At 50.2% G+C, this 27,323-nt stretch overlaps 13 protein-coding genes across 13 annotated transcripts; 7 read left to right on the forward strand and 6 right to left on the reverse strand.

Annotated features, from left to right (window-relative positions):
- Nucleotides 1–247: 247 nt before the first annotated feature.
- COCSADRAFT_53390 (uncharacterized protein) lies at nt 248–751 on the forward strand (the record flags this gene model as incomplete). The annotated part of the gene is made up of 1 exon (XM_007696214.1): nt 248–751. A coding segment is annotated over one exon (504 nt), but the record flags the coding sequence as incomplete, so codon positions are not given.
- Nucleotides 752–4,075: 3,324 nt separating this feature from the next.
- Nucleotides 4,076–4,741, forward strand: COCSADRAFT_21585 (uncharacterized protein; the record flags this gene model as incomplete). The annotated part of the gene is made up of 1 exon (XM_007695877.1): nt 4,076–4,741. One exon carries the CDS (start codon nt 4,076–4,078, stop codon nt 4,739–4,741), a length of 666 nt encoding a protein of 221 aa, XP_007694067.1.
- Nucleotides 4,742–4,849: 108 nt separating this feature from the next.
- On the reverse strand, nt 4,850–6,330 carry COCSADRAFT_131028 (carbohydrate esterase family 1 protein). Its single transcript, XM_007696514.1, has 2 exons — nt 5,590–6,330; nt 4,850–5,530 (listed from the first exon to the last, which is right to left on the reverse strand). Exons 1-2 carry the CDS (start codon nt 6,031–6,033, stop codon nt 5,078–5,080), a joined length of 897 nt encoding a protein of 298 aa, XP_007694704.1. The 5' UTR covers nt 6,034–6,330; the 3' UTR covers nt 4,850–5,077.
- Nucleotides 6,331–6,411: 81 nt separating this feature from the next.
- On the reverse strand, nt 6,412–7,512 carry COCSADRAFT_105781 (uncharacterized protein; the record flags this gene model as incomplete). The annotated part of the gene is made up of 3 exons (XM_007696515.1): nt 6,412–7,222; nt 7,283–7,365; nt 7,444–7,512. 3 exons carry the CDS (start codon nt 7,510–7,512, stop codon nt 6,781–6,783), a joined length of 594 nt encoding a protein of 197 aa, XP_007694705.1. The 3' UTR covers nt 6,412–6,780.
- Nucleotides 7,513–7,677: 165 nt separating this feature from the next.
- COCSADRAFT_32092 (uncharacterized protein) lies at nt 7,678–8,553 on the forward strand. Its single transcript, XM_007696009.1, has 2 exons — nt 7,678–8,115; nt 8,183–8,553. Exons 1-2 carry the CDS (start codon nt 7,771–7,773, stop codon nt 8,438–8,440), a joined length of 603 nt encoding a protein of 200 aa, XP_007694199.1. The 5' UTR covers nt 7,678–7,770; the 3' UTR covers nt 8,441–8,553.
- Nucleotides 8,554–8,661: 108 nt separating this feature from the next.
- On the reverse strand, nt 8,662–8,965 carry COCSADRAFT_166351 (uncharacterized protein; the record flags this gene model as incomplete). The annotated part of the gene is made up of 2 exons (XM_007696516.1): nt 8,662–8,718; nt 8,771–8,965. 2 exons carry the CDS (start codon nt 8,963–8,965, stop codon nt 8,662–8,664), a joined length of 252 nt encoding a protein of 83 aa, XP_007694706.1.
- Nucleotides 8,966–9,111: 146 nt separating this feature from the next.
- COCSADRAFT_209213 (uncharacterized protein) lies at nt 9,112–11,839 on the forward strand. The gene has a single exon (XM_007696517.1). It carries the CDS (start codon nt 9,262–9,264, stop codon nt 11,551–11,553), a length of 2,292 nt encoding a protein of 763 aa, XP_007694707.1. The 5' UTR covers nt 9,112–9,261; the 3' UTR covers nt 11,554–11,839.
- A 722-nt stretch (nt 11,840–12,561) lies between these two features.
- On the forward strand, nt 12,562–13,207 carry COCSADRAFT_209251 (uncharacterized protein). Its single transcript, XM_007696518.1, has 2 exons — nt 12,562–12,775; nt 12,831–13,207. The coding sequence occupies exons 1-2, from the start codon at nt 12,672–12,674 to the stop codon at nt 13,084–13,086; spliced, it is 360 nt and encodes a 119-aa protein (XP_007694708.1). The 5' UTR covers nt 12,562–12,671; the 3' UTR covers nt 13,087–13,207.
- Nucleotides 13,208–13,328: 121 nt separating this feature from the next.
- Nucleotides 13,329–15,018, reverse strand: COCSADRAFT_166354 (uncharacterized protein; the record flags this gene model as incomplete). The annotated part of the gene is made up of 2 exons (XM_007696519.1): nt 13,329–14,607; nt 14,957–15,018. The coding sequence occupies 2 exons, from the start codon at nt 15,016–15,018 to the stop codon at nt 13,329–13,331; spliced, it is 1,341 nt and encodes a 446-aa protein (XP_007694709.1).
- A 427-nt stretch (nt 15,019–15,445) lies between these two features.
- Nucleotides 15,446–16,563, forward strand: COCSADRAFT_177137 (uncharacterized protein). Its single transcript, XM_007696520.1, has 2 exons — nt 15,446–15,534; nt 15,689–16,563. Exon 2 carries the CDS (start codon nt 15,719–15,721, stop codon nt 16,457–16,459), a length of 741 nt encoding a protein of 246 aa, XP_007694710.1. The 5' UTR covers nt 15,446–15,534; nt 15,689–15,718; the 3' UTR covers nt 16,460–16,563.
- Nucleotides 16,564–16,723: 160 nt separating this feature from the next.
- Nucleotides 16,724–21,771, forward strand: COCSADRAFT_177138 (uncharacterized protein; the record flags this gene model as incomplete). Its single annotated transcript, XM_007696521.1, has 2 exons — nt 16,724–17,216; nt 18,373–21,771. The coding sequence occupies 2 exons, from the start codon at nt 16,724–16,726 to the stop codon at nt 21,720–21,722; spliced, it is 3,843 nt and encodes a 1,280-aa protein (XP_007694711.1). The 3' UTR covers nt 21,723–21,771.
- Nucleotides 21,772–22,153: 382 nt separating this feature from the next.
- On the reverse strand, nt 22,154–22,518 carry COCSADRAFT_32097 (uncharacterized protein; the record flags this gene model as incomplete). The annotated part of the gene is made up of 1 exon (XM_007696010.1): nt 22,154–22,518. A coding segment is annotated over exon 1 (241 nt), but the record flags the coding sequence as incomplete, so codon positions are not given.
- Nucleotides 22,519–24,933: 2,415 nt separating this feature from the next.
- Nucleotides 24,934–26,428, reverse strand: COCSADRAFT_105805 (uncharacterized protein). Its single transcript, XM_007696522.1, has 3 exons — nt 26,012–26,428; nt 25,866–25,962; nt 24,934–25,809 (listed from the first exon to the last, which is right to left on the reverse strand). The coding sequence occupies exons 1-3, from the start codon at nt 26,183–26,185 to the stop codon at nt 25,022–25,024; spliced, it is 1,059 nt and encodes a 352-aa protein (XP_007694712.1). The 5' UTR covers nt 26,186–26,428; the 3' UTR covers nt 24,934–25,021.
- Between the last annotated feature and the right edge of the window lie 895 nt (nt 26,429–27,323).

Consider the following 27,323-nt stretch of genomic DNA (forward strand, 5'->3'; position numbering starts at 1 on the left):
AATGGAGATGGATATAGATGCACGACCACGATACAAAGGTGTCGAAGAAGAACGCTTGCGAGACCAGATCGCACAAGAAGAGCTATCTGTCGAGAGCAACCCTTGGAAGAGATCGCGAATGCTACGCGAGCTTGTGCAAGTGCTGATCGACCAGGGAAGGTATAGGTCTGCAGAGGAGGTGGCTCGCAGGCTAGTAGGGAGTTATGAGGGCCAAAACGAGACTGGTGAAGACGATGATGAGGGTGAGCTTGGGGCTTTAAGTCTTCTTGGCCAGGTTCTCCGACGTCAAGGCTTGAATAAGAAGGCCGAAAGGCTCTATTGGCGTGTACTACGAAGGAGAGAGATCTTGCTTGGAGCTGAGCACCCAGACACGCTCACCAGCGCCAGCAACCTTGGGTTGGTGCTAGAGAGCCAGGGTATGTACGACGAAGCAGAAGCGATGCATCGGCGAGCGCTAGAAGGATCAGAGAAGGTGCTTGGAGCTGAGCACCCAGACACGCTCACCAGCGCCAGCAACCTTGGGTCGGTGCTAGAGAGACAGGGTATGTACGACGAAGCAGAAGCGATGCATCGACGAGTGCTAGAAGTACGAGAGAAGGTGCTTGGAGCTGAGCACCCAGACACGCTCACCAGCTTATATCACCTCGCATTCCTTTTACATCGACAGCAACGCTACTCTGCTTCTCTCGGGCCGTACCAGCGAGCGTACGAGGGGCGGGTGAAAGTGCTTGGAGTACAGCATCCTAAAACAAAAGCATGTCTTAAGCACTACGAGTCTGCTAGGAGGCAGGCGAGAGTATAGCAGATGCGCCTTATGCACTATAAGATAGTTTAGAGCATAATACCCTGTTTGGCTTTGCTATTATGTGTGTATGCCTTGTTTTCCCTGGCTAAGCTTCCTTCGCACTGAGACTGGTATGTAGATATCTGCGCTAGCGCGGGAATAGGGCTGCCTCAATCGGCACGAACGTATGGCTAAAGCGTGATTGTTACGCACGATGTGACCCGATAGTCTAACTACTATTAGATACGCTAAGTAACAGTACTTATAATAGGTAAGATACACAGGGATAAGCGACGCTAGCTGCTCTAGTAGATTAGCATCTTCTAGTGAAGTACCTATCATCGCAGCGATTCTACGCAGACAGCTATGCGATGTAAAGGGGCTGCGCTCCAGGGAGCAATCGCGAGGTATACAAGAGGCTGTATTCGATAAGGAGCTATCTATTCTACTTACGTGATGTTTATTTACTTATTAGAGAAAGGTTATGCCGAAGTATCTGAGCGCGATGTCTGAGCGGGTGCTCAGGGTGACACCCGGATTCTACGCTCGTCATCTGAACGTAGTTCGAATGGCGCGCGCAGCTTGAACCGAGATCCCATCGAGGAGCTATCTAAAGGGCGTTTAGCCCGTTACATGCGATAGCAGCCACAATACTAGTAGACAGTATTTCATAATCTAGCGAAGGCTGGAAGAATATAGAGAGCCTTTCTGCTAGGCTGAATTGTAGCACTAGTCGCTTGGAAGCTGTGTATAGATAGTGATCAATTCTATCCTGTGGAGCAGTCGTTAGCAGATCTAGCGACAGCGCACTAACACACGAATAATCTTCATATCAACATAGTTTTGTGTACTCTGGTTAGGATAGCTATAGTAAGTTACAGACAGAAAAGAATAATCAGTAGCAACACGTCTGACCTATTCTCGTAGTTAGAAGGGCAAGTATCTCGCTTATTTTTCGAAGCAGGGGGTTTTACGAAGCAGGGGATTTTTCGATCTTCAGGGAGGACGTTAAGTAGACCAAGTAACTTACTTAGTGTCACGATACTCTAATATCAGGCCCAAGAAAGGCTAACCCTCCAGGATCTATCGGGCACCCCTTGGACTAGAGGAGTCATAGTCACGTGTATAGAGTATATAGCCTCAATCTGAACCCTTGAAAGATCTCCAAGGATTCGTCTTGATTCATATCTGATGATGTACTTGCTCCTACCTGTCAAACCCCTCACAGTTCGGTGATCGGGTAAAGAACTTATCATAAAGAAACCGCTATGTAGAGCTAATACCATTATAGTAAGCGCGCTACAAGAGAACCATGCGGTAAGAATAAGCGAACTGTGTGATTCGGAAACTGATTTTGGTCAACACTGTATCTCCAGATTTGAGGCAGAAAAGACGGCCGTTATCCACTTTACTTGCAAGGCGTATAAGAGTGTCACCGAGCCCTTCGTCATCAAGGGGCAGAGTGTACCGTCCAAGGACCACGTCAAGATACTCGGCGTGCTCATGGACGCTAAGCTTAAGTACCACAAGCACATTCCAAGAGCAGCCGCGAAGGGACTAGAAGCAGCATTGGAACTTAGGAGGCTTAGAAGGCTCTTGTCTACACTAGCGCGACAGCTGTTTAGAGCGAAGATCGCGCCGATAATAGACAACGCGTTGAACGTGTAGATGCATGCCTGCAAAGATAAGCTTGTGAGACCTATCAACAGGGTGTAAAGAATAGGTAGGTGCATAAGCAATCGCAGGGACGTTCCTCATGGTGACGACATAGTAGAGGTAGAAGCGCACATCCTAAGTGCACAAGAGCGGTTCTAGAAGCGAGCAGTTAAGCTATACTAAACTAATATCTATGTGCTGCCTAAGACGAATCTATTATGAAGAAACACGTCGCGGATGCGAAAGTTTAGAAGACAGTACCGCTTGCCGCTATTCTAGGTAGCAGAAGCGCTTAAGGACATAGAAAAGGAGTAGATGGAGACAATCCGGCTAGACGTATTGGCACTATGGGAAAAGAGAGTGCAGACCGTAGTGGAGAACGCAGCACAGGGCCTCGAGGCGAACTGGGCGGTACGCATCGCTGTAAGCAGCTCGTTGCAGAACGGTGCGGTCGGAATGGGAAGCGCGATCAGTATACAAGGCAACGAAACAAAAGCTTTCTCTGTTACGTTAGGCAAGAGAGAGGAACAGAACCCGTACGCTGCCATGGGCGCAATGATGGAGGGTACTACGAGGGGCTCTGCCGTGGTCTGCGAGGGTACGGTACGAGCTACGCACACTAGGAGGGACTCCTTGTGCTAATACTTGCCTTGCTTTATCCATGATAGGTAGCAACGATCTACAGGGCAGGTGCTGCCTAGTCGTCTAGAGGCATGGTGAAGCGTCGCGGTAACAAAGGTTGCATTCTCGTTCCGAGACCTACAATATGCGCTATACTTATTTTGACATCTGAAGCAATAGAATATAGCGCACCAATAATTACATTACAGCGTTGTGTCGTCAATTTGACTCGGTTAGAAGTATCTCGCTATGCTGGGAGGCTCTTCTGCGTTTCCTTCTCCACACGGTGAAACTCCCGGCATCCACAATTTCCACGATTGGGCAGTGCTAGATTCCAGCATGGCTATTTTTGACGCCTGTACTTCTTTCGTAGATGTCCGAATATTTGATAGAGATGAAAAGTCGCGTTTGGACAGGGGTCAAACCGTGAAGGCGCGACTAATACTAGTCTTGAGGGAAAGATCGACGACATGTCTAGTTTCGCAGAAATCCTGCTTGGAGGCTGTTCTCCTTAACGAGTAATAGCTATAGATCTTTTTACTTGTGCTACAGCTTCATTTATCTGTGCACTCGATTTTCCGAAGGTCCGAAGGGCGAAACCGTCTCTTCTCAGGGTGCATCCCGGGTCACAGGGATTGACGTTATCTAGACTGAATAGAATAGCAGTGTGATGAATCTAATTCTATCAGTTGTCACAAACATGTCTGAATTTAACACTCCCATTTCAATCACGACTTTTTTTTCAAAGTCTCCACCCAACCAAACATGTATAAACTTTTGCCATCTTCATCCACCTACACTGTAAATCTCCCCCATCTGAACATCATTCGTACACACAATAAACTGTAGAGCAACAATGTCTCGCCTCAACTACGCCCACCAAATCCTCGCACTGATATTTAAAATGTTTCCGTCTAATCTCTAATCATATCAGCAAATCAATCAATCAACCAGAAAGTCAGAGTAGACGAAAAGGTCCAGTTACAATCCCATCCACACCACGTACAAATCACAATGTCCCCCTACAACACCCCAGCCTACCACTCCACCTCACCCACATCCCACGGCCTCCCCAGCGACGAATACAAGTACCTCAAACGACAGCAAGAAAAATCCCGTCTAGAATGGCACTTGGCTAAGAAGCATCTTCTCCCATCTCCATCCTCATCTTCTTCCTCCTGTTTTTCCTCTTCTCCCTCTTTTCCCTCCTCCTCCACGTATTCTTCCTCATCTTTCCCCTCCTCCCTCTTTTGTTCTTCCTTCTCTTCTTCCAGCTCCTCCCTCTCCTCCCCCTCCTCCTCCTCATACCACGCCCCCCAATACCCCCGCACCCCCTACCAAGCCCAGCGCCTCCCCCGCGCCCACTGCGTCCAAATCTCAGAGGTAAAAAACGCAACACGGAAAGCACTAGCTTCTGTTTTTGATTCTAGTACTGACGACATGTATGAGGAGTGGCTGCGGAGCCGATATGATGATCGTGTGTATCGCCGTGTTAGCTCGCGAAGGGATATCGATGAGTATTACAATAGCGATAGAGCGAGATTGAATCGGGGGAGTGGCGAGTCGATACGTATGAGGTATCATAATATGAATGGGTATGGGAGCAGGGCGTCGGCAGATGATGTTGGTGGACCAAGGCTTGGGAGTAAGTTTAGCTTTGATAGTTTGGATGATGCTTAGTGGCTTTTTTTTGTTAGAGAATTGAAGGGATCATCAAATATTTGATGCTAATATCACATTTTAGTCAGTAAGAGATTGGGATCAATGTGAAATTAGACAAGTATTTTGCAACATATCGTTGATATTCCGGTCTATGTACGGGTTTGAACAGCCGTTGTACGCAGCAAGATGCGTAACAACAAACTATCCAGAGAAACAATAAATATTTACAGTCGAAGCTTCTTTGGGAGTAGGTTTCAAATGACGGTGTCCATGGTGATGCGATCAAACAACCTATTCACTCTCCCCCCCCTGAAGCATTGTTCTTGATGAATATGGCGACAAATGCGCACATTCTTAGGCAAAGCCAAAGAACTTCATGTCATCGGCGCCCCGGATAGGGACGGTGTGTCCAATGTTGGCGGCAAGGATACCCTGAACATTGGGACCCCAGACGGTCTTGGTGAAAGCGCTCTGAGGGGTGTTCTGCTGGACGCTCTGGGGCTTGTCGTAGTTGTAGCCGAAAACACCGGCCCACTGCTTCATCGTCTCGGGGTAGTTCTGGGGGCGGAGGGTGGTATCGACATTGCCGTGGTAGATTTGCATCTTAGGGCGAGGGCCGGAGTAGCCAGCGTCCATGTCGGTCACGATCTTGGCCCACGCAGCAGGTGTCTTGCTGACCTTGCCCTGAGCGCAGTCGCTGTTCCAGGCAGCAACAGCACCAGACGGGGACGCGAAGCAACCGGCTGGCACTCCGTTGTAAACGATGGCAGCCTTGAACAGCTCGGGGTAGGCTGCAGCCATAACATTCTGTGTTGACGTCAGTATTGTAACAGGGGTTCTGAAAAGCGCAAAGGGTAATGGCGTACCGTCATCATGGCACCACTGCTGGAACCAGTAACAAAGACCTTGTTGGTGTTCACCTTGTACTCCTTAATCGCCCACTTGGCCATGTTGGCAATGGTGTTGGAGTCTCCACCGCCGTTGTGGGTGAGGGTCTTCTTGCTGCTCACATCCCAGCATGATTGAGGCGAGCTTGGGTAGACGACGACGAAACCATACTGCTCAGACAGGGTTTTGTAAGGGCTACCGTTGTAGTATGCCTGGGCTGTACCACCGCAGTAATGGATGGCAACAATGAGACCCGGCGAGGCAGCAAGCTTCTTGGGAACATAGATGAAGAAGCCTGCCTTGGTAGGTGCGTCAAAACCGGAGGTAACCTGGGAGAGGGTACCAGGAGTGACAGCACGCTTACCGATAGTCGCGGCTGCGGCTACGGACAAGAGGCTGGAAACGATAGAGAGGAAACGCATGGTGTTGGATTGAAAGAGTGATGGGTATAGTTGTGTGATTCATAGGGCAGTGGAAGTAGTGCGGCTCTTATAGACCTTGTTGTGAACAGAAAGGTACGTGCGCCAAGGGAAGCTTGTTTGGCATGCCTAGCATTGCTGTGAAACAGTCCAGCAATCAGGACGAGCGGAAATGAGCTCATAGAGCCATTCATTGGAGCGATTCTTCTCCATTTGTTCTCTGTCGCAAGGTGTATATGAAGGGGCTTTAGATGTTAAGGCACTAGGCTTGGATCTTAAAGCACTAGACTTTATTAGACTGAAGCTTGTTTCCATTAAACCTAGCTCGGCAAAGATTCTAGGCGCTTGGGTTTCGATTAACTACCGAACCCCTGACGTTTACCGGGGTTTTGACAGATCGGAGAAACTCCCCAGATTAATCCGCCGGAAACAATACAAATGCACTGTCGAAGCGATGCACTGGTATGGCCGAAACAAAACTTGAGGTACATTGTAAATAGCGCGGGACCTCGTTTCCTCGACAAAGAGGCAAACCCTCAGGGACACAAGGCAACACCAAAGAGGCAAACCCTCAGGGACACAAGGCAACACCAAAGGGTGCAAACGTGTTCAGGCACGCTTGGCTCCAATTCCGAGTCGGGCTTGTAATCGTATTCGATAAGATATAGTCTCGGCATAACACCAAGGTGGAAGGTGTCGCTGTTTGGATGGTTGAAAGTAGGCATTGGAAAGGGTCTAGTTTCCTGGTCTTCAACGTCCAGCCCAAATACCATCTCCCCGCCCCAGCCCAGCGAATGTGAGGCCGCCCATAACGCCGCCGCCACCACCGCCGAGATTCTTCCCTTCATTTACTGGCCTTTTGGCGACTCTGCCTTGGGCTTTGACTGCCTGTATGACCTTGTCAAGCTGTGTCTCGACGACCACACCGCCGACAATCATTTCGCCCAATGTGGCATGCAGCGTCTCGAAATTAAAGATGAGGTCCAGTTCGCATACATTCTCAAAGAGGCCATCAAGTGCCTGTACGAAGACTTGAATAAGGTCAAGAAGGGCGAGGGGCGACTCGGTAGAAGTGGAAATGACGATAAAATACAGGGTCGCGTAGTGGCGGTAGGTTACGAGGGAGGGCGTGTCGTTGTGCGGGGTGCTAGGAGTTGAGGATTTGGAGCTGCTGGCGAGGAGCGGAGGAAGGCTGGAGCGGGATTAGCTCATGTTATGGAGGGCAAAAAAGGCGGCATAGAGAGCGGCTCACGGCAAGAAGTTGCATGCTGAATTAGGGCGATTGGCGACGAGGGTGAAGATTTCGGAAATGAGGCGCTGCTGGACGCTGGTTTCCTACGCGTCGTTGGTTTAACCGCGCGCACAAGCAGCCAGATGATGATGGAGGTGACGGTGAAGGTCACGTGCTCATACCAACTGGGTGTAGAATTTTGTCAGCCGCGGCTGTCCCGCATTGTTGAAGACCAGGACGGCGTTGATCATGATGGCGACGGGCGACGGGTGATGGGCGATGGGGTGCGGTTAGCGGTCAGTCGTGGCAGTTGGTTGGTGAGAGTCTCCACCCGCTGCAGGTGCGGGGACGTTTGCACATAGTAGCAGCACATACGTAGGCGAGCAGGACGAGGAGGGGGTCCATGCTCCTGCCGCTTGCTCCATCACCACGAAGCATTGTACGCTATACTGTACTATTACTGTGCTTATACTTCTCTTCCTCGTGCACAATCCAATTCACATTTCATCATGAGACCAGCAGCCACTCGCTTCGCCAGCGTAATCGCTCGTCGTGCCCTGCGCTCGCCGCTTCGCGACCAATTGCCTGTTGGTCGCGTCATCGCCAGCAGAGCTCCAGTTACTACCAACACAACATGCTTCCGTCCCTTGCATGTATCCGCAAGCTTGCGGAGCATCATGCCTGACTCTGAGGACCCAAAGCCACCAGAGCTTCCCTCCCAAGAAACGCCGGCCAAAGCAACCGATATCTCAATGCAAGAGTTCCATGAGCGCGCAGACCATTACCTGGGCGAGCTACAGCAGAGGCTTGAGGAGGCACAAGAGAACGACCCGGCCATTGAGGTGGATTACTCGGTATGTCGATGCTATGCATATGCATCGACATTGAATTGATCGCTAATTTGCTTTTTACTATAAACAGGCTGGCGTCCTCGAAGTCACATCCCAGAACAACACATTTGTCTTGAACAAGCAACCTCCAAACAAGCAAATCTGGCTCAGTTCCCCCATATCTGGACCAAAGCGTTTCGACTGGGTCGTGTCCCAAGAAGGTATGGGCGAAAAAGAAGGATGTGGTATTGGAGACTGGGTATATTTGCGAGACGGCAGCTCGCTCACTGAGATTCTGAGGAAAGAGCTGGGTGTTGACGTCAGCGTTGATGACGAGGTTCCGCGCTGATGGAGCAGAAAATGGTCACTAACATTTGCTGTAGCACGCGGCTCAGACCGCACATCCTGGGAATGGGTAGTCCATAGCCAAGTAGCGACAAGTCCAAAATTGTTATGCGCGCATGTTGCTCCAAACGCCGTGATATGTAACGCCATAATACATGCAAGGACAAGGCCCGAAAAAAAAGATAAAGTCTCCGCCGGTGATTTGTAGATTGAGGAGATGCAAGTCTAGGCGGCAATAGCAACACTCTGCGGCGTATCGTCGTTTTCCGGGGGCAGGTCGGACTGCGCAATGTTAGCAATCTCAAGATGCAGAAGAAATAAGGGTGGCACATACGGGGTCGAAGATGATCCTAATCATCAGGCTGCAGCTGGGGCAGCGCGCAATATCCTCGCCGTCTCGCATGTCGAAAATGGAAATCTCAAAACGGTCGCCGCAGGGACATGGGTGGTGGTAGATTTGCAGCGTCTCGTCGTAGAAACAGTCCTCGATTTCGATTTCGTCGTAGAGATTCAACTCTTCGTCAGCCATGGCTTCTAGTGTGGGTGGTATAGTTTGTCGACGACAACGTGGTGGTGGCGCGGGGAGGGGGGCACCGGGGGATGGAAACTTGGGCTCGGACGCGCTAGGCTTTGACTGCAGCCGTCCATTCACACGCCTCGAACCTCCGAACCCCAACACGAACACGACACACATGTAACTACACGTACCATACGACAAGACCGCAACCACCGCCCACTGTCTGCCGCCCGCCTGTACCGCCTGCGACTTTCACCCTATCATGGGCATGGGCGCACGCCTGCCCCAATCCACCACCGCTCAGCACCATGGGCGATGTCGAGTCCGCGACAGTCAAGCTCGCTGAGCTGCTACGACACCCAGAGGACCTCGACAAGATCCCCGCCCTCAAGGCCGAATTCACCCGCAAGAAGGCAGCCGTCGATGGACAACTGCGCCATGGCCTCAAGGAGCAGCTGGAGCTGACCCAATCGGGCATGAGTAGCATCACCGAGGGACAGCGGACCGTCAATCAGATCAAGGAGGAGATGATGAAGATTGACAAGCTGTGTGCAGAGGCCCAGAACATGATCCAGGACTTTCCCCACATCAACTTGGTAGCCCAGACACACAAGAACTTTGAGTCAGTCGAGAAGATGCGAAATGACATTGAGAGCTTCGCACAGCGCCTGGAGAACCTCGAGATGCTGTTGGAAGAGGATGCCCAAGATCCCGCCAACCAACCCAACCTACTGCAGGTACACTACGGCTTGACGCAGCTGCGCGACATCCGCGACGAGGCCATAGGCCAGATCAAGAACAGCGACAGCTCCACGGAGCTCATCGACAATCTCACCCTCGAAAGCGGTGTCACAGTACGAGATCTCTTTACGCGATTGGACGACGTCGTCGAGTGGTTTGACAGACATGTTGGCGAGGCTTGCATAAACTTGATTGAGCTGGTCCAGGCTGGCAACGATGGCATGGTAGTGCGCCTGGCTATCGTCGTTGAGGAGGAGGAGAAGACGGACAAGAAGATCAAGGCTTTGCAGGATGCTCAGAGAGAATTTGGAGACCTTGCCTCGCGCTTCAAATCCATTGCTCAAGGCCCCAAGGAGCTTCGTGGATACAAGGAGAAGTTCATCACGTCGATTGAATATGTTTGCAAAGCACAAATGGACGAAGTGAGACAGAAGTTCATGGAGGACCCAGAGAAGATTGAAAAGTACTTCAAGTGGTACTTCAACAACCTCAACACCGTGAAGCTGGGCATGGTTAATCTGATGCCCAAGAAGTGGAAGATTTTTGACACATATACCAACATTTACCACACCCAGATGCACGACTTCCTGATGAGTTTCGCCGATGACGAGGCCTTGGGACCACAGTACCTGCTCGGTGTTATCAACTGGGTGGACAAGTACTACACCAAAATGCAGAAGCTCGGTTTCTCGGAAGAGCAGCTGCAACCGCACGTTATTGATAACCGCAGTGCTGAGCTAATTCGCACATACCGCTCAGTCATCATCCAGGCAGTGGATCAATACATGGAGCGCATCAACAGCCAAGACAGGAAAAGCTTTCTGGATCAGGACAGATCTGCATATGAGATCAATCCCGACGGCATCTACCAGACGAGGTCGCTGGGAGATGTTTGGACGCTGTTCAGCCAAAACATTGGCGTTGCAGCGAGCAGTCAGCGTCCTGACGTGGCCGACGGTGTGGTAGACGCCATGTTCCGCGCTTTGATTTCACGCCAGCGCATATGGACTCAGCTCATAGACGAAGAGAAGGCCAAATATGCCGGTGCCAATCCTACACTTGATGGAGACGGAGTGCCCGTCTTCCAAGAATGGCTCGTTGCGCTCGCAAACGACCAAATTATATGCATCGATGACGACCTAGACGGTAGCGGCCGCGCTTCATTCTTGAGTGTCTTTGAGCGCGAAGTAACGCCCATTGTTTCGCAAGATTACATGATTGACAAGTTGTCCAAGAACATTGACGAAGTCAAGAACGGTTACATTGACATTTCGTCGCACTGCATACAAACCTTTTGCGAGCTAATCTTCCTGACGGACTTCAAGCCCATCTTTACCAAATTCTTTACGCCGGAATGGTATTCAAGAACAGACATGGCATCCATCATCTTGACCTTCAGAGATTATCTTGCTGAATTCGAAGGACAGCTTCACCGCTCACTGCATGACCTGATTATCGATTCCCTTGCCGATGAGCTGCTAGTACAGTACCTGGGCGCCGTACGCAACAAGGGTGCAAAGTTCAAGAGAACGGACCAGTTCGGGGCCAAGATGAAAGACGATCTCCTCACTGCGTTTGAGTTTTTCAGGTCGTACGGAGAGCAGGGCGCAGACATTATGCAGCGGTGGCGTGCTGTGCAAGAATTCCTCAACTTGCTTGAATGCGACAAGTCCCAGGTGCAGTTTGCTTATGTGCAGTTCAAGTCTGCCTACCGGGATGTCAGTATTAGCTGGGTCGAAGCCGTATTGAGGACCAGAGATGATTTCGATAGGGGCATGTTGAATGCAGTCAAAGCAAAAGCTGCAGAGCCTATTGCAGAAGATGCACCGCCTGACCCGATCATGGGAAGGGTGAAGTGAGGTGGAGTGTCTCTATAATCGGCTGCAGGATTCAGGGCGACTTCTGGCGTTGCAGGTGTACTTACACATTCGCATGAAGTGGGTCGGCGCAATGGCGACATGGTTGAGGATGCTATTAGTAGAGCAATACCCCAGGATTATAACTATGCCAAGATTAGCGAATACGCTTTTTTTCTACGTTGCGCAAAATATTTGACCTGCTGCCTCTCTGACAAACTCCTGGTCTGCTCACGGGAATTCACTGCACTGCCGTTTGTTGCCGGACATGACATCGGCAGTCCGTTGCTTGGATGTTGTCTTACTGACTGTGACAGTGTACGCAATCGAACGGTACCTTCATATCTCTCTAGAATGCACTAGGCCGAACCGGGCTAATGCAAGGGCCCCACCAGCGTCTCAGATGGAGGCCAAGAAGTGCGTGATAATCTCGTGCCGCTCCTATCAAGATGAGGGGTTAATCTATCCACAGGCTGTTGTTTTGGTTGCTGGTTATAATTGCTCCATGTTTTGAAACACTGTTTGTGTTTAACAATGGCCAATACTACCTATGCACTGCACATAGCATTGTGTAACTTCGAAACCGATGGCAAGAAGAACGCCCTAAAGCACGCATAACTACAAGCATAGATAGAGCAATGCGCATTTTACTCCACCATAGTCCCGCCGCTGAGAAGATACACCATCCAACCATTGCTTCTATCGCTCATGGATCGTCGTTCTAATCTCCGTTATCACCCCAGCTTTCGACCCTTTGACCCTGCGCTCTGTGGCTCGTGCAATGATACTCTATCCAATCCATACCCCGACACGGAGGAAATGAATCGGCACAGTCGATCCCAAGCAAGGTTGGTGCGCCCCATCTACATCAATCCACTGGTCTCCTTCATCTACTGTTAATATGCGGCATGTATAAGAGCCGCTCTACGCCTCGCCTATAGATACCTTTGCTTCTTCTTACCATCCAAACATCCACATAATCAATAGTATTCACTACTGTTAGTCACTCTTTTGAAACAATCAACCACGTTCTTTACAGCAACGCATTTCTCTCACGTTCAACTACTCTTTTCGTTCTATACCCATTTCTTCTCCAAACAAGAACAAGAACAATAAACAAAATGCGTTTCACCATCATCGCCGCTTCTCTCGTCGCAGCTGTTGCTGCTCAGTACCCTGCTGCTAGCGAGACTTGTGCCGCCCCGGTCACGGTCACGGTCACCAAGTAAGACTTATATCATACCAATAGCACTTCCAAACACTTGCTAATCACCTTCCAGGACCATGGGCCACACTCCTGTTGCTCCCTCAAGTGGTTCTGCCTACTACCCAACCACCGTTGCTGTCTACCCCACCAGCACTCCTCTGGTTCCCGAGGCTTCCACCGCCATCAGCGGTGCCCCTCCTGTCGTCTCTGGTACCGCTGCCCCTACCGGCACTGGCGTTCCCATCCCCGAGTTCACTGGTGCTGCTTCCAGCGTCAAGGTCGGCAGCGCTCTTGCCGGTCTCGGTGCCGTCGCCGCTCTTCTGTTGTAGATATGCACGTGAAGGACTCCTCTTGGGAAAATACTAGGGCAGAGCAGCTGTATATACCCTGACTTACAATTCTTTTTACCCCTCTTTTAAATCACACTTTGGGCTACGTTTACGGACGCCTTTTTCTCACGACTTGTTTTATCAGATGTTGTCTGCAAGGTCTTAATGGTCGTCATGGACGATGAACTAGATTGACTTGTTCATAGCGTTAATGTGTATCCATTCCATCTACTTTGCTGCCTTCATGATTTCGTAGTCAAGAATCTTTGTGCAGGAGCTTTGCCCGTGATCAGGTACTCGACGATTATATCGCCTGCCTCTCCACCCAGAGGCAAACTTCCGTGCCCATCACCCTGGCGGACTACCAACACTGAGTTTTTGATCTCCTCCAACATACCCACCGCCCACGGGATTCCCGTCGAAGCATCTCCCGTGCTCGTCACCATGAGCACAGTGGTATCCGTCTTGACGTCTAACTTCTGAGGCGGATTCTTCACTGCAACAGGCCATCCGATACACGCGTGTTGCGCTGCCCATCTGTGATTTGCGCCACGGTTAAGACCAAAATATGCATTGGCCATTTCCATCTTGGCCTTGACTTCTGCAAGAGAATCCGAGCGATCCCAGTCCAGGCATTGAATCGCGAGCCGGGAAAAGACATCGGGACTTGTAGATGATGTTGACAAGGCAGTTGCATCACCGCGCGAAGCATTGAACAGTGCCGATGCGAGAAGCTCCCAGGACGCGCCCAAACCGATTCCTGCCCCAGGAAAATTCAGGTGACCTTGCGCATTGAAGAGAATGTCTTCGTCGCTCACAGCTGCTCGGCAGTTGATGCCGTCACAGGATAGTGCGGGTATCGGTGTTTCCTTTGCGCTGGCAAGTAGATCTAGCCACAGCGCTTTCACGTCCTGCCCGCGAAGCGGCGAATTTTCACCAGTAGCTGCCCACGTGAAGAAGTGTTGCAGCACAAGCTCGTAAGACGACGCGCCGATGAAGATGTCTGCCGCTTCAGATTGCGAATGCTGTGATATGGCATCGAGAACAAGAGTGCGGACGTTGTCGGGAAACAGACTAATGTACTGTGCAGCCAGCTGAGATCCATATGACAACCCAACAAAATTCATCGGCTCGTTGCCAAGTGCTATACGAACAGCTTCATGGTCTTTTGCTGCGCTGATGGTATCGACGTGTTCAAGCAGTGGCCCCGTTAATTCACGGCACGATTCTCCCAACCTCTTGTTTTTGTCGGCAAGTGCAGCATACTCCTCTTCTGTCTGAGGAAACAGTGATATAGCCTCTGTATAAATTGCTGGGTCGCACTTCACTTGATGGCTCATACCAGTACCACGTGGATCCAACCCGATGATATCAAATGCAGGCCGAAGTTGAGGGGTCTGGCCCGGAAATGCGCTGATCGCTATCAATGATACCAGCGATGATGCTGGACTACCGGGGCCTCCTGGGTTGATGAATACGGACCCAATCTTGGATGTTGTGTTTGAAGGCGCTGCGGGTAGTCTGACGAGCCCAAGATCGAAGTGTTCGCCATAGGGCGTGTCCCAATCAATAGGAACCGAGAATGTTGCACATTCTAGGCTTGGAGGCAAGCCAAGCTGTGGTGAACATGCATTCCATGAAATAGAAGAAGATGTACTGTTTAGTGGTGGGAAAGTGTATGAATTCATGGCGCGTGGATTGGCTGAAAGGCGAGCTGGTATGGTAACAAAAACGATCACGTGACCAATGAATGTACTATTTTACTACGCTTGTTTCGACACCAGGTTCAGAAGGTGGGATGAAAGCTGAAAGTTACTTGAACAGAGAAACTTGAATGCCTTTTACCTAGCGGACCTGCGTATCTACCTACAATGAGCAATTACGGGTGCCTTGAAATGTAAGCGCTACATCTCGGTAATGGGAGAGCGGCATCCAACTCTACGCAAGATTTACTCTACTTCGCCTAGTATGTACAGTAGTGCTGATTTTGGCTGTCCATTGCCAAGTAAGGCATGCACGGATGGTACGGATGACGGATAGATGCATGGCATGATCCTTCGAAGGGTACAACACAGCACGCCTGAAACGTGATTGGATTGTATTGAGAGGAATAGAAAGTACTTTGATCGCCCTGTTGGACGCCGTGGTCCCATGACTTGAGCTGGCTGAAGATTTCCCGTATTGCACGCTGTGTATATGCTATACTTACACTTTATGCTATACGTTTCACATCTAGTAAGTGGTTGGTGGGTGCCACGTGCTGCGGCGATAAGGTTATGACGCAATTATTCGTCCGAAGGTCTGTGTAACATTTGAGACGCGCTGAACATTAATTCTTTTTAAACCAAAACTGGCCATGTGACACTCTTTCCAAAGAACAACTGGAGCCAAGAATTTTTGAGTTATTTGAAGTTCGAAAGTCCATACTCGAAACGTCTATATCGGGAGGTGAGTCCAGACGGTGGCAACAATGGCTAAACGTTGGCTACATGCACCAAGTGTTGTAAACACTGTTGTGTGTAACAAATCGCCCAATACTACTCCTATAGCACGCATCCCTGCACTTGGTTATCACCGGCATCTAATACGAAAGCTGTGGTAGTGTCCATTATAAAACACCACATAAAGCCTGATGACATCGACAAGCGACAAAACGCATGCTCCGGAGCTGACAGAGGCGGTCCTCATCCTTCAGACTATCGTACGAAAATTCATCAAGGATGTAGAAAGCAAGCGTCAAAATATCTTTCAGAATACACCACATGACCTAGCACTAAGTGGTGGATTGGCAATAGTCACTAGCCTTTCAGCTGCTGCTGATGAGGAGACCAAAACCCATTTAGAGAGCCTTTTGGAAGAAACCCTAAGATTGGAAAGACAGCTTCGCGCGATAGGGAAATGGCATCCACCGTCAAAACCCTGGGACGCGCCATTTCCCACCGCTCTCGATTTTGAAGATCTGTCGAGTGCAACCCGTGTTCTTCGCCACATGATCGCCTCTACGGCTTCTGCCAACCAGCGCACTCCCCAACAAACATTGTCGGCCTACTCCTGGACTTGGGATCCCGCATGGCGCGAGTTTTACACATTCCTCCCCACTCAAAATGCGTATATTTATCTGTCCCAATGGAAACTGAACGAGGCAAGGGGCGTCTGGGAACATGTAAGCATGACCGGAACAAACTTGATGCCTAATGACGCTGCAGAAAAGTTGGGTGCTTGGGAAGACTGGAAGTGGGATGCAATCGCTGGGCAGTGGTATCTCGATATGGGTTCAAAATCTGGCGAGCAGGTTCAGATATTTGCAAGCCCGTGGCAGATACAAGAAGATGGCGAGTGGGTATACGTCGGAACGATTGGAAGTATCGAGTGAACGCGTGGCAACTAAGTTCTCGAGCAAGCATGATGCCTGAGTGATTCTCATGAAATTTGGAAACATCTTTGGATACTTAAACAATATGAATAGTACCTTGTGAGAAAACATTGTCTTAAAACTTTCCTTGATGACCATGTGCACCAACAGAGATTCCGAGCCAGCTTTCAACACTACCATCTATAAACTCCAACTATTCCCCTCTGTGACGCATCATCTTAATGCAAGAAATATTTGAATCTAGCACGTGTTGTTTTTGAAAGCATGCCACGACTGAAACCAAAGGTGGGTCAGGCCCGCAGAAACACGTTTCCAACCGTTGTTCCTATTCCACGTGGACATAGTACGTATGGAACCTGCATTGCACCAATTAATAGCATCAAGGCAGATGATCACGCGTTATCACAATCATTCACTAGCCACAACGACTACTTCAACTACCAACCAAAAACTGATATCCACGATGAACCCCATCTTAAACGCTCACATATCCCCACCCCGCTTCAGCTTCAGCACGATGACAACACACCCCTGTCGGCCGGCCCTTCAGGTTACAAATACATGCCACTGTCCTTGCGCACTCCGGACCTCGAGTCCTTCCGCTATGACCATGGCATAGAATTTAAGAAGCACTTCTCGATCAGAGAGACGGTCTTGAATGCCCAGTGGCATCAGATCTTCGATGAAGACGCGCTGCTATCCAGAACAAAGCGAAAGAGTGTACAATCTCTTAGAAAATTAAAGAACATCTTTCGAAGTAAGTTTGCCAAGGGGAAGGAATTTTGGAATGCATTTCGCTCTAGGTTTAAAAGGGAGTTCAAAGTCTCGCAGGTTGAGCATTGTGAAGTTTGAGTTAATGGTTATTTTCCATTTTTCCTTTCTTTTACGTAACTATTGTTTATGTTTGATTTCTTGAGACTCCAATGTAACGTCTTGTATTAGCTGCGGCCTTTTTCGGACTGTAAGATTGGATCGAAATTCATTTTGTATAGTAACGTCCGTCCCTGCGTGCCGCGACACACGGTGTGACGAGACACCTTCTCGTCCGGACGCTCAGATTGCCTGTTACATTCTCAAATGTAGGCAAGCAAGATGCGCATCCATTCTGCAACTCTTATTCTTTAAGCACATTAGCCTCTGATGCTGAAAATCGCGTTGTTGACTATGCTGTCGCTCGTTCTATCAGTGCTGGCGACTGACTCTCCTTTATTAGCACCCTGTTCGTTGGCTATAATACACGTTAGTAATGAGCTCAGTGGGTTAAGAAAGAAACTAAGATGGCAAAGTTCAAGACTGCAGCCTAGAAAGGTCAACTTAAGGTAAGGTGTGTGCATTCCGGCAGTTTCTCTGCGTTGGCGACAACATCGTTAAAATGCATCGAGCCGGCCGTGCGACTTTAGCTGCATCTGACAGCAGTAGTATGCTGAGATATTTGCGAGGGGTTGCACGCTGTGGCTGGAGCTGCGGCTCTCACTCATCGCCTGACCTTAGACAGCTCTTATTCCTAGGCCGTGTAGGCAGTCGCCCCCGTCGAATAGAGCCAGGCGAGACGCTACAACGATAACCTTTATAGATTAATTAGCTGTGTTTGCTAGCGTCTTACCCACATATGTACTCTTCTAACATGAGTTTGCAAGGCAAACACTACCTCAGCGCAAATGGCGAGGGGAGGCAGTGCAGGACGCTAGGCGCTTAATGCAGTCAGCAGCACCTTCAGCCCGGTTGTATGCACTGCCTCACCAGGCTGCCTTCGCTGCTTTATCATAAGATGCCGTTCTACTCCTGCTAACATTCTACTCTCACTAATCTACCATAAAAGTCGTTCATGCCTATGATTCTTTAGACTAAAGTCCGACCTGCTAGCGCCATGCGGCTTCTCCATTTAGACGCACTGGGCAGATTGATCTTAACAGACTTTCGCGGCAAGCCGATCCCACCCTACGCTATCTTATCGCACCGATGGGGCGGCTCCGAGATCCTTATTGAAAATGTATTGAATGGAAACTATAAAGAGAAAGAAGAAGGCTACCAGAAGCTACGGTTCTGTGCCGAACAAGCGGCTCAGGACGGGCTGCAGTACTTCTGGATCGACACATGCTGCATCGATAGATGGGACAACAACGAGCGCTCCAAGGCGATCAACTCAATGTTTCAGTGGTACCGGAACGCGGCCCGATGTTACGTCTTTCTGTCGGATGTCTCGCTACCCGCTACGGCAGACACGCCCCAACGCAGCGACTGGGAGACGTCGTTCCGGAAGAGCGAATGGTTCACTCGAGGATGGACGCTTCAAGAGCTGGTCGCGCCAGTGTTAGTCGAGTTCTTCTCGCGTCAAGGACAGCGCATAGGCGACAAAGTGTCACTTGATCAACTACTACACGATATTACCGAGATTCCACTCGCCGCGCTGCACAACTGTCCTTTAGGCCAATTTAGTATATCTGAGCGAATGCGATGGGCTGAACACCGCAGAACAACTGAAGAAGAAGACATTGTATATTGCCTACTTGGAGTTCTTGGCGTCTCTTTGCCTACGACTTATGGAGAAGGAAAGGAGAGTGCATTAAGAAGGTTGCAAGCTGAAGTCGAGGAATCTGGCAGCGCGCCGTCAATTATTCCCTTCTCACGAAACCAGTCTTTTGTGGGCCGTGAACTACAGCTTACAGAGCTAGAAGCGAAGCTCTTTAGCAATAAACGGACTACCACTACTCTAGCAATTGTTGGCCCTGGCGGAACAGGCAAATCGCAGCTCGCACTCGAGGCTGCCTTCAGAACAAGGCAGAATAGCAGAAGCTGCTCAGTTTTCTGGATGGACGCGAGCGACAGAGATAGCCTTTACCGATCTTACGCAAACATTGCGCAGAAGCTTAGTATTTCTGGGTGTAACGATGACCAGGTAGACACAAAGCAGGTCATAAAACGCTGTGTGACAACAATAAGTGCGCGACAGTGTTTGCTGGTCTTCGACAACGTGGAGCGCACTGCTATATGGCCAAGTGGCTTGCCTACTACAGAAGCTACTAGTATATACTTGACCGAATTTTTGCCGCACTCTAAGCTATGTTCTATCATTTTTACAACAACAGAGAGTAACATAGCTGAGGCGCTTGCTCCACAGAATGTCACAGTGCTGCAGGAGCTGACGCCAGACACGGCGCTGAGGATGTTACGAAACCGCGTGGCAACGCCGTTTTCGAACACTGAGCAACAGGTTGCCATGCACTTACTGAGAGAGTTATTGTATCTGCCTTTGGCAATCGCGCAAGCGGCAGCGTGCATACGCGCTAGTAGCATGACCGTACAACAGTACCAAGCACAGCTAGACCATCACAAAGACGCAGCTCTCAAGTACAGTAATAACTTATCTAAAGGCGAGCAGCGGGAATGTGGTCTAAGAAAGACTGTAGCTGCTACACTGTCTCTCTCTATAAGCCAAGTCTATAACAGCAATGCGGTTGCTATAGGCTACCTTTTTATTGCTGCATGCGTAAATCGAAAGGACATCTCGCTTGATCTTCTAGAGGCAGCTTCACCGCGGGCCCGTGAAGATGCCATTAAGGTACTTGATAAGTATGCGCTCATCACGAGGCGACCTGCTGAGTCTGCAATCGAAGTTCATCGACTAGTCCATCAAGCTCTGTGCAGCCAGCTGCAAGTGCAGGGACGGCTCATGCAGTGGACTCAATGCACTATCAGGCAGTTACTCCGAGTATTTCCAAACGATGATCATAGTAGTAGAAGCAAGTGGAGACGACTGCTTCCGCATGCGCAGCATGCTCTGTCGCATAGTCTGATGGATGACAATAACGGAGAGAGACTATATCTCACATGGAAGTGTGCTAGGTCACTTTTTAGTGATGGAAGGTATAAGGAGGCCGAAGAGCTGTTTGTGCAAGTGGTGCAGACAACAAAGAGAGTACTTGGCAATAAGCACCCTAACACGCTAGCTAGCAAGGCCAACCTAGCGTCGACATACAGGAACCAAGGGCGGTGGAAGGAGGCCGAAGAGCTAGAAGTGCAAGTGGTGCAGACGAGAAAGAGAGTGCTTGGCGAGGAGCATCCTGACACGCTGGCCAGCATTGTTAACCTAGCGTCAACGTACTCGGATCAAGGGCGATGGAAAGAAGCAGAAGAGCTAGAGGTACAAGTGATGCAGACAAGGAAGAGAGTACTTGGCGAGGAGCATCCTGACACGCTGGCCAGCATGGCCAATCTGGCGTCGGTATATAGCCACCAAGGGCGATGGAAGGAGGCCGAAGAGCTAGAAGTGCAAGTGGTGCAGACGAGAAAGAGAGTGCTTGGCGAGGAGCATCCTGACACGCTGACCAGCATCGTTAACCTAGCGTCAACGTACTCGGATCAAGGGCGATGGAAGGAAGCAGAAGAGCCAGAGGTACAAGTGATGCAGACAAGGAAGAGAGTACTTGGCAATGAGCACCCTAGCACGCTAATCAGCATGGCCAATCTGGCGTCGGTATATAGCCACCAGGGGCGATGGAGGGAGGCTGAAGAGCTGTTTATGCAAGTGGTGCAGACAACAAAGAGAGTACTTGGCAATGAGCACCCTAAAACGCTAACTAGCAAGGCCAACCTAGCGTCAACATACATGAACCAGGGGCGGTGGAAGAAGGCTGAAGAGCTATTTGTGCAAGTGGTGCAGACGAGAAAGAGAGTATTTGGCGAGAATCACCCTGACACTTTGACTAGCGTAGCTAATCTGGCGTTGACGTACTCGAACCAAAGGCGATGGAAGGAGGCTGAAGAGCTAGGAGTAGAAGTAATGCAGATGTCAAAGAGTGTGCTTGGCGAGAAGCATCCAAACACGCTAGCCAGTATAGCCAACCTAGCGTCAACGTACTCGAACCAAAGGCGGTGGAAGGAGGCCGAAGAGTTAGAGGTAGAAGTAATGCAGATAACAAAGAGTGTACTTGGTGAGGAGCATCCTAACACGCTAACCAGCATGGCCAACCTAGCGTTAACGTACTCGGATCAAGGGCGATGGAAGGAGGCTGAAGAGCTACAGGTGCAAGTGGTGCAGATAACAAAGAGAACACTTGGCGAGGAGCACCCTCACACGCTTACCAGCATGAACGATCTCGCCTTCACGTTGCAGTCGCAAGCTCGCTGTGAGGAGGCTTTTGCACTGATGGAAACATGCTTCCAATTGCGCCAGCAGGTCCTTGGCGAGCAACACCATGATACACAGTCGTCGCTGGAAACGCTGCATAGCTGGCGAGTGGAGTATAGTAACGAGAACCTATAATTTTATCTTCATACAACTCTGCATAACAAATACACGGCCGGTGCGACGGGTTTTGACGATGTTGTCGCCAGCGCGGAGAAACTGCCGGGATGCACACTGCTCATCTCAAGTCAGTTTTTTTGAGTGTACGGTCTTAATCTTTGCTATCTTAGCTTTCCTTCTAGCCCACCGAGTTATGTAGGTGTTTATATCATCGCAAACAAACAAGAGGGTATTAGAGGAGAGTCGATGGACGGCACTGACAGAACGAGTGACAGCGTGGTCAACAAAGCGCTTTTCAGCGTCGGAGACTGATTCACTGGAAGAGCAAGAGCTGCACAATGGATGCACGGTATACCTGTGGATTTTTAGGCATGGTGGGTATGTATAGTCCGCGCACCCGAAAGAAAATGTGTCCCGTTACACTGTGCGCCCCGGCACGTAGGGAAGGACGTTATCTCATTTTGATCGAGCCACGTTCAGAGGTGATGCCGAGAATATAAGGACTCAGTGTGGTCTAGGCGGTTATTTTACAGAGTAGCTTAGTCGAAGGAAGTATCGAGAGAAGCGGCTTGAGTACCGAAGGCAAGGCACAAGGCCATGGCTAGGATTAGGTACAAGATATGATCTTGGTGAAGCAGGTGGAATAAAGCCAAGAGTCAAGCATTGGACTGTAAAGAGCGAGGCAGATGAGACGAGGATAGAGAGATGGGGACGGTTGCAGAAGATGAGCCAGACAGCCAAATTTCTCGGCGTGCAGCAAGAGGCCATGACAGCGATTGTGGCGGGCGAGAGCCCTATGGTAGCGGCGATGGCGACAGGCGGTGGCAAGAGTTTATTGCTCATGTCATCGGCGTGGGCGGCGTGTTTCTTCCATTGAACCAGTCTCGTAAGGTTGACTTGGTTTATTCAGCATCTTCATACTAATGCAGTTGTCTAGGGTCGTAGCGGAGAGCATGCTTGCCTTCTAATGTAAGGGCAAGATCGCTGACAATGACAGTCACACGCCGTCATCTCCTCGTTCGAAAACCCCCTGTCTGTTTCCGGACGAACACCACACCTACTTTTACACTATCCACTCACCCATCTCTCTTCCATTACACATCTTATCCATGTCCTCCACATACGAATTCATCCGATGCAACATCCACCCGGACTGAATCAACCCCGTACTCCCCCCATCCCTACTATTATTCCGTCAGCGAATGCACTTGCTTGCTGAGCTCGAGTACTCTACACACTGCCTAGTTACAGCTTCGCATAGTACGACATGCGTCGAAGTAGAGCATGTAGCTCCAGCAACGGTACTAGCATACGAGAACTGGAGACAAGTGGGTTTAGCCTCGCAAGCAGCTTTGCAAGACTCAAAAGATGATGACGACGTAGCGTCTGCTTCGACATGCATGGAGAAGTTATCCTAGCTTTCCATCTTTAGTTTCAAGCTTGAAAGGATAAACTGTTTGAACACCTCTGCATGGGTGGGTGTTGTTTTCCCGCCTTGTGCATTAGCAGCGCGACTCGTCTCAAACGTATTCAGGCTACAAGTTTCGCTCTGTTGCATATGGTGATAAGTAATGGGGGCATAGCACCACGGCCGGCGTTCAATCTTTGTCACATTGACATCGAGCGAATTGACGGGGTTGCCCTGGAAATGCGGAAACGCCCAGAACAGTGGCACATCGATGTCTGCGAGTATCTTGCCTAGCACCATGTCGCATGCCTAGCTTGCGTCCTTGTAGTTGTCGTAAAAGGTGAGATGCGTGTCGCGCTGCTGGACGACGCGGCGCATGGCTGTGTTGGAAAGTACAAAGCCGGACCCACCGTGTGCAAAGAGGCACGTCGCCAATGAACATGCGCTTGCCAATTTAGAGTGGACGAGAGGCGTTGAATGGGGTAAGATATGAAACCAGATTGTTGCATACCAGGTACGTATCTGCTTCTACAAAGACGAACCATTTCGCACCCGGTCGATACTTGAACGTCTTATTCACCATGGGCAGAAACTTGAATCGATCCAATTTCCACGCCGGATTCTCTTGCGCGCCAAAGGGCCTGCTACCGCGATGGTCGCTCAAAGACCCATCGGCAATGACCTGTCTCCCTTGCCTACGAAGCTGCTCATACAATGCGAACTCCTACGCTGCATTCGCCGATGTTCTCAGCCTGTCACTGACAGAACCCTCAAAAACATTGTTCACACGGTGTCCCGCAATGTCTTCATCCAGATCAGAGTATACGACGTAATCGTCTACACACCGTAGCATCGTCTGGAAGTGAACAGGTAGTTTCTCCAGCGCCTCGGCGACGCCAGTTCGTAGAACAACGAGAACATCGTCTGTTATCGCCAGCTTGGGTCACCGTATTTGAGGCTTTGATGACACCTGATGCTCCCACGGCAAACAAAATCTGTACACAAAGCACAGCACCAATGCAAACCAGATTATTTCCCTCCTCCGCTTACGCTTACGACCTCCCACTGGCGACCGCAACCTAGGCGTGTACCCTTCTCTTTCGACCTTTTCCATCCAATCATCTTCTCGCCGCATATTGGGACTGAGCGTGGTATTAAGAAAAGAGCGACATCAACGACAAAAAACAACGCAAGAACACCATGTAAGAGTTTAGATCGACAAAATGAGTTTACTCTTCTCATTTTCTTCGCTTGTTCAGTTCAAACTACAAGGAGCTTATCAAAAGCTTACTGCTCTACAGACCACCCTGACCTGCTTTGCCTGACGGGCCATCACCCTTTCGTCGTCTCATTCATCTCACATTGCTGAACCAAGCGGGGTCAATGGGGTGAGTTGGTATTGCCAATCATTTTAGAGTTGACTCCTGGCTAGGTACAGGGCTGCAGAACAGGTACTTATGGTAAGCACAGGGGTAACAGCAAATGATTCGTCGCCGACTGTGTTTGGTTGGAATGGTCTTGGAGAGCTGGATGTATGCAGGCCGATGTTTCCATGTTCATGTCGAAGATATGGAGGGGGAAAAGGAGCATATACATGTATATCTTGTCTTTGTTGGTTATAAGTAGTCTTTGCTTGTGTTGCATCGTCATTGTAACGCCGAGGTTGTGCTTACGGTTGCGTGTAACAACGGTACGTCACCAGCGACTACTAAGCCGAAATTACTGCGAGCAATGCGCAAATCACAATGTGAAAATCACCGTTTATCTTCACCATCACTATGATCAAGTACTACACTGTTATACAAGATTGAGGCTACTCAGTTATAGGAACATTTCTCATTTATGGTCATGAACTCAATATATACAGTACGCTTGCTCAATAATCACCCTCCTGTCACCCTTCACACACTTACTTGGATGTGTCGAGAACATAGCGTCCGACTACGGCACCCTCGTGCATCTTGTCATAGACCATTTGCAGTTCAGACAGTCCAACAATCTTGAACGGAGCCTTGATCAAGCCACGACGGAAGAACTCAATCGCCTCTGAGCTGTCCTTGCGGTTGCCAACATACGATCCCTGGATCCTGATCATCTTGATAACAGTCTCGAAGACGGGTGCCTTGAGATAAGCGCCGGCAGGAAGACCAATGCAGATGACGGTACCGCGTGGCCGGACGTATTCAGCAGCCTGTTGGAATGGCTTCTCGTTGACAGCAACAAGAATGACAACGTGAGGGCCGAGACCATCGGGCGTTGCCTTTTGGACGTCGGCAACAAGGTTCTTTGATGTGGCAAAGTCGACGAACGCTTCGGCGCCAAGCTCGCCAGTGCACATCTTCTTCTTCTCCTCACCAGAGTCAATGGCAATTGTTCGTACGCCCATGGCCTTTGCGTATTGACAGGCGAGCGAACCAAGACCACCTCCGGCACCGACAATGGCAGCGAATTGGCCAGGCTTGACACCAGACTCTTTCAGACCCTTGTAAACAGTAATACCGGCGCAGAGAACAGGGGCAATTGCAGCGAGGTCACACTCCTTGGGAATGCGGGCAACATGGGCAGCTTTGGCGATGCAGTATTGCTGGAAGGTGCCGTCGACAGTGTATCCGGAGAGAAGTGGTTTCGGGCAGAGGGGCTCGTCTGCTTGTTGGCAAAAGTCGCACGACAGGCAAGAACCGTTCAGCCATTTGACACCTGGGTAAAGTTAGCAAATGTGACTTGGTAGTGAAACTGAGAAGAATTAATCATACCGACATGGTCACCAAGCTCAACGTCGTTGACAAGCTCTCCTCGTGCAACTACGACACCGGCACCTTCGTGGCCACCGACAAGAGGAAGTTTGGTTGCCTCGTGGACGTTAGCATCTTCAGTGAGAAGGAAGATTGATCATACGTACCAATGGCCAATCACCATTGACGGCGTGTAGATCGGTGTGGCAGACACCAGAGTATTTGATGTTGACAAGAACCTCATCTGGACCGGGCTTCTGCACTGGAATCTTCTTGTACTCGACGGGGCCGCCAGTCTTTTCAATGACCTGCGCCCATTGCTCTTGGGGAATGCTGCTCATGGTGATGGAGGCGGTGGATTGTTGTGGAATTGAGTAGCTGGTGATGATGTGATTGTGTTAGATGAATACAGGGTCACAGAGGGTGCGAGCTTTATATAATTAGTGGTGAGGCAGTGAGGGCTCAAGAGGCCAACCCCACTCGGCAGTAAACGGATGACGCCAGGGTCTGGATACAAACGCGCCTTCTCGGAAGGAGCTGTGTGTAGGATTGCGTCCGTTCACCCACGGCAAAGGCGAGCGTCTTGCTCGGCGCGCCGGAGGCGGGCGATTGATGAGTAGCTGAGCCCATTGGCCCAGTCTCACGAGGTACAAGTGGACAGTGGATCTCTTGGAGGGGTCAAAAGATCAAGATTGGATGGACTTGCGGATCATGATGCATCGGTTGAGTGGCAACAGCAGTAGCGTAAGGTTCGAGGTTCCGAGGTCAGAGCAAAGTCAGCATGAGCAGACTTTAGCGCGTGTAAATCAGCCCAGGGACCAGGGCGGATGCAAGCCCGCGTCTGTTATGGTGTGAGGGGGACTGGGAAGGGTGAGGTCTCGAGATGGAGGGGCGCTCCAACATCAGGCAGCTAGCTTCTTTTGGCAGAATATCTCCTGATACTTGCTACCCCCCGTCCACGGCCGCGCCATACAAAAAAACTCGAGCGCAAATTGTTCTGTCCTGCGGTCCCTTTCAGGATCCATACAAGTGTTCAGTAATGCGCTGAGCTCACAATGGCCTTTCGATCGTATGCTCCCATGGGCGACCGCAATCCGGACCCTCCGTGGTTATCTTCGCCTGACAGCTCCACTACCGATTCCGCGGAAGCCCATGTGAGAAGAAAATCGACATGAATCAAAGGGATGAGCAGGCATTCCAACTGGGTCGGTCGAGCGCAAAGTTCAACGCTATTCACAGACAATGTGCGCAAGCTCTTCAGCCACACGTAGCCTTGCATACGTATGTTCCACTCCAGGAAGTACCTCGTCGCGGCCGTCCAATGAGATCATCCAATACTGCCTTCGGACAGTTCCACCGCATGCGGCTCCTGGTCTACCATGCGGGGTGTTGAGGTCCGACTACCATGGTCGTAGTGCAGCCGCAATCGCGGGGTAGTGTGCGGAACGCTGCCCACCAGCCTTTGCCAACGACCGTTCA

This window comes from Bipolaris sorokiniana, assembly GCF_000338995.1.
Source record: "Bipolaris sorokiniana ND90Pr unplaced genomic scaffold COCSAscaffold_1, whole genome shotgun sequence".
Lineage (NCBI taxonomy): Eukaryota > Fungi > Ascomycota > Dothideomycetes > Pleosporales > Pleosporaceae > Bipolaris > Bipolaris sorokiniana.

Bases quoted from the DNA above. Each gene is read 5' to 3' on its own strand.
- COCSADRAFT_131028 (XM_007696514.1), bottom strand. From the start codon at position 6,033: ATGCGTTTCCTCTCTATCGTTTCCAGCCTCTTGTCCGTAGCCGCAGCC. The intron at 5,531-5,589 runs GTACGCCATTAC...ACGTCAACACAG, and splicing joins GCAGTGGTGCCATGATGACG to AATGTTATGGCTGCAGCCTA.
- COCSADRAFT_32092 (XM_007696009.1), top strand. From the start codon at position 7,771: ATGAGACCAGCAGCCACTCGCTTCGCCAGCGTAATCGCTCGTCGTGCC. The intron at 8,116-8,182 runs GTATGTCGATGC...TACTATAAACAG, and splicing joins CCATTGAGGTGGATTACTCG to GCTGGCGTCCTCGAAGTCAC.
- COCSADRAFT_209213 (XM_007696517.1), top strand. From the start codon at position 9,262: ATGGGCGATGTCGAGTCCGCGACAGTCAAGCTCGCTGAGCTGCTACGA.
- COCSADRAFT_209251 (XM_007696518.1), top strand. From the start codon at position 12,672: ATGCGTTTCACCATCATCGCCGCTTCTCTCGTCGCAGCTGTTGCTGCT. The intron at 12,776-12,830 runs GTAAGACTTATA...ATCACCTTCCAG, and splicing joins GTCACGGTCACGGTCACCAA to GACCATGGGCCACACTCCTG.
- COCSADRAFT_177137 (XM_007696520.1), top strand. From the start codon at position 15,719: ATGACATCGACAAGCGACAAAACGCATGCTCCGGAGCTGACAGAGGCG.
- COCSADRAFT_105805 (XM_007696522.1), bottom strand. From the start codon at position 26,185: ATGAGCAGCATTCCCCAAGAGCAATGGGCGCAGGTCATTGAAAAGACT. The intron at 25,963-26,011 runs GTACGTATGATC...AACGTCCACGAG, and splicing joins TCAATGGTGATTGGCCATTG to GCAACCAAACTTCCTCTTGT. The intron at 25,810-25,865 runs GTATGATTAATT...AACTTTACCCAG, and splicing joins TGAGCTTGGTGACCATGTCG to GTGTCAAATGGCTGAACGGT.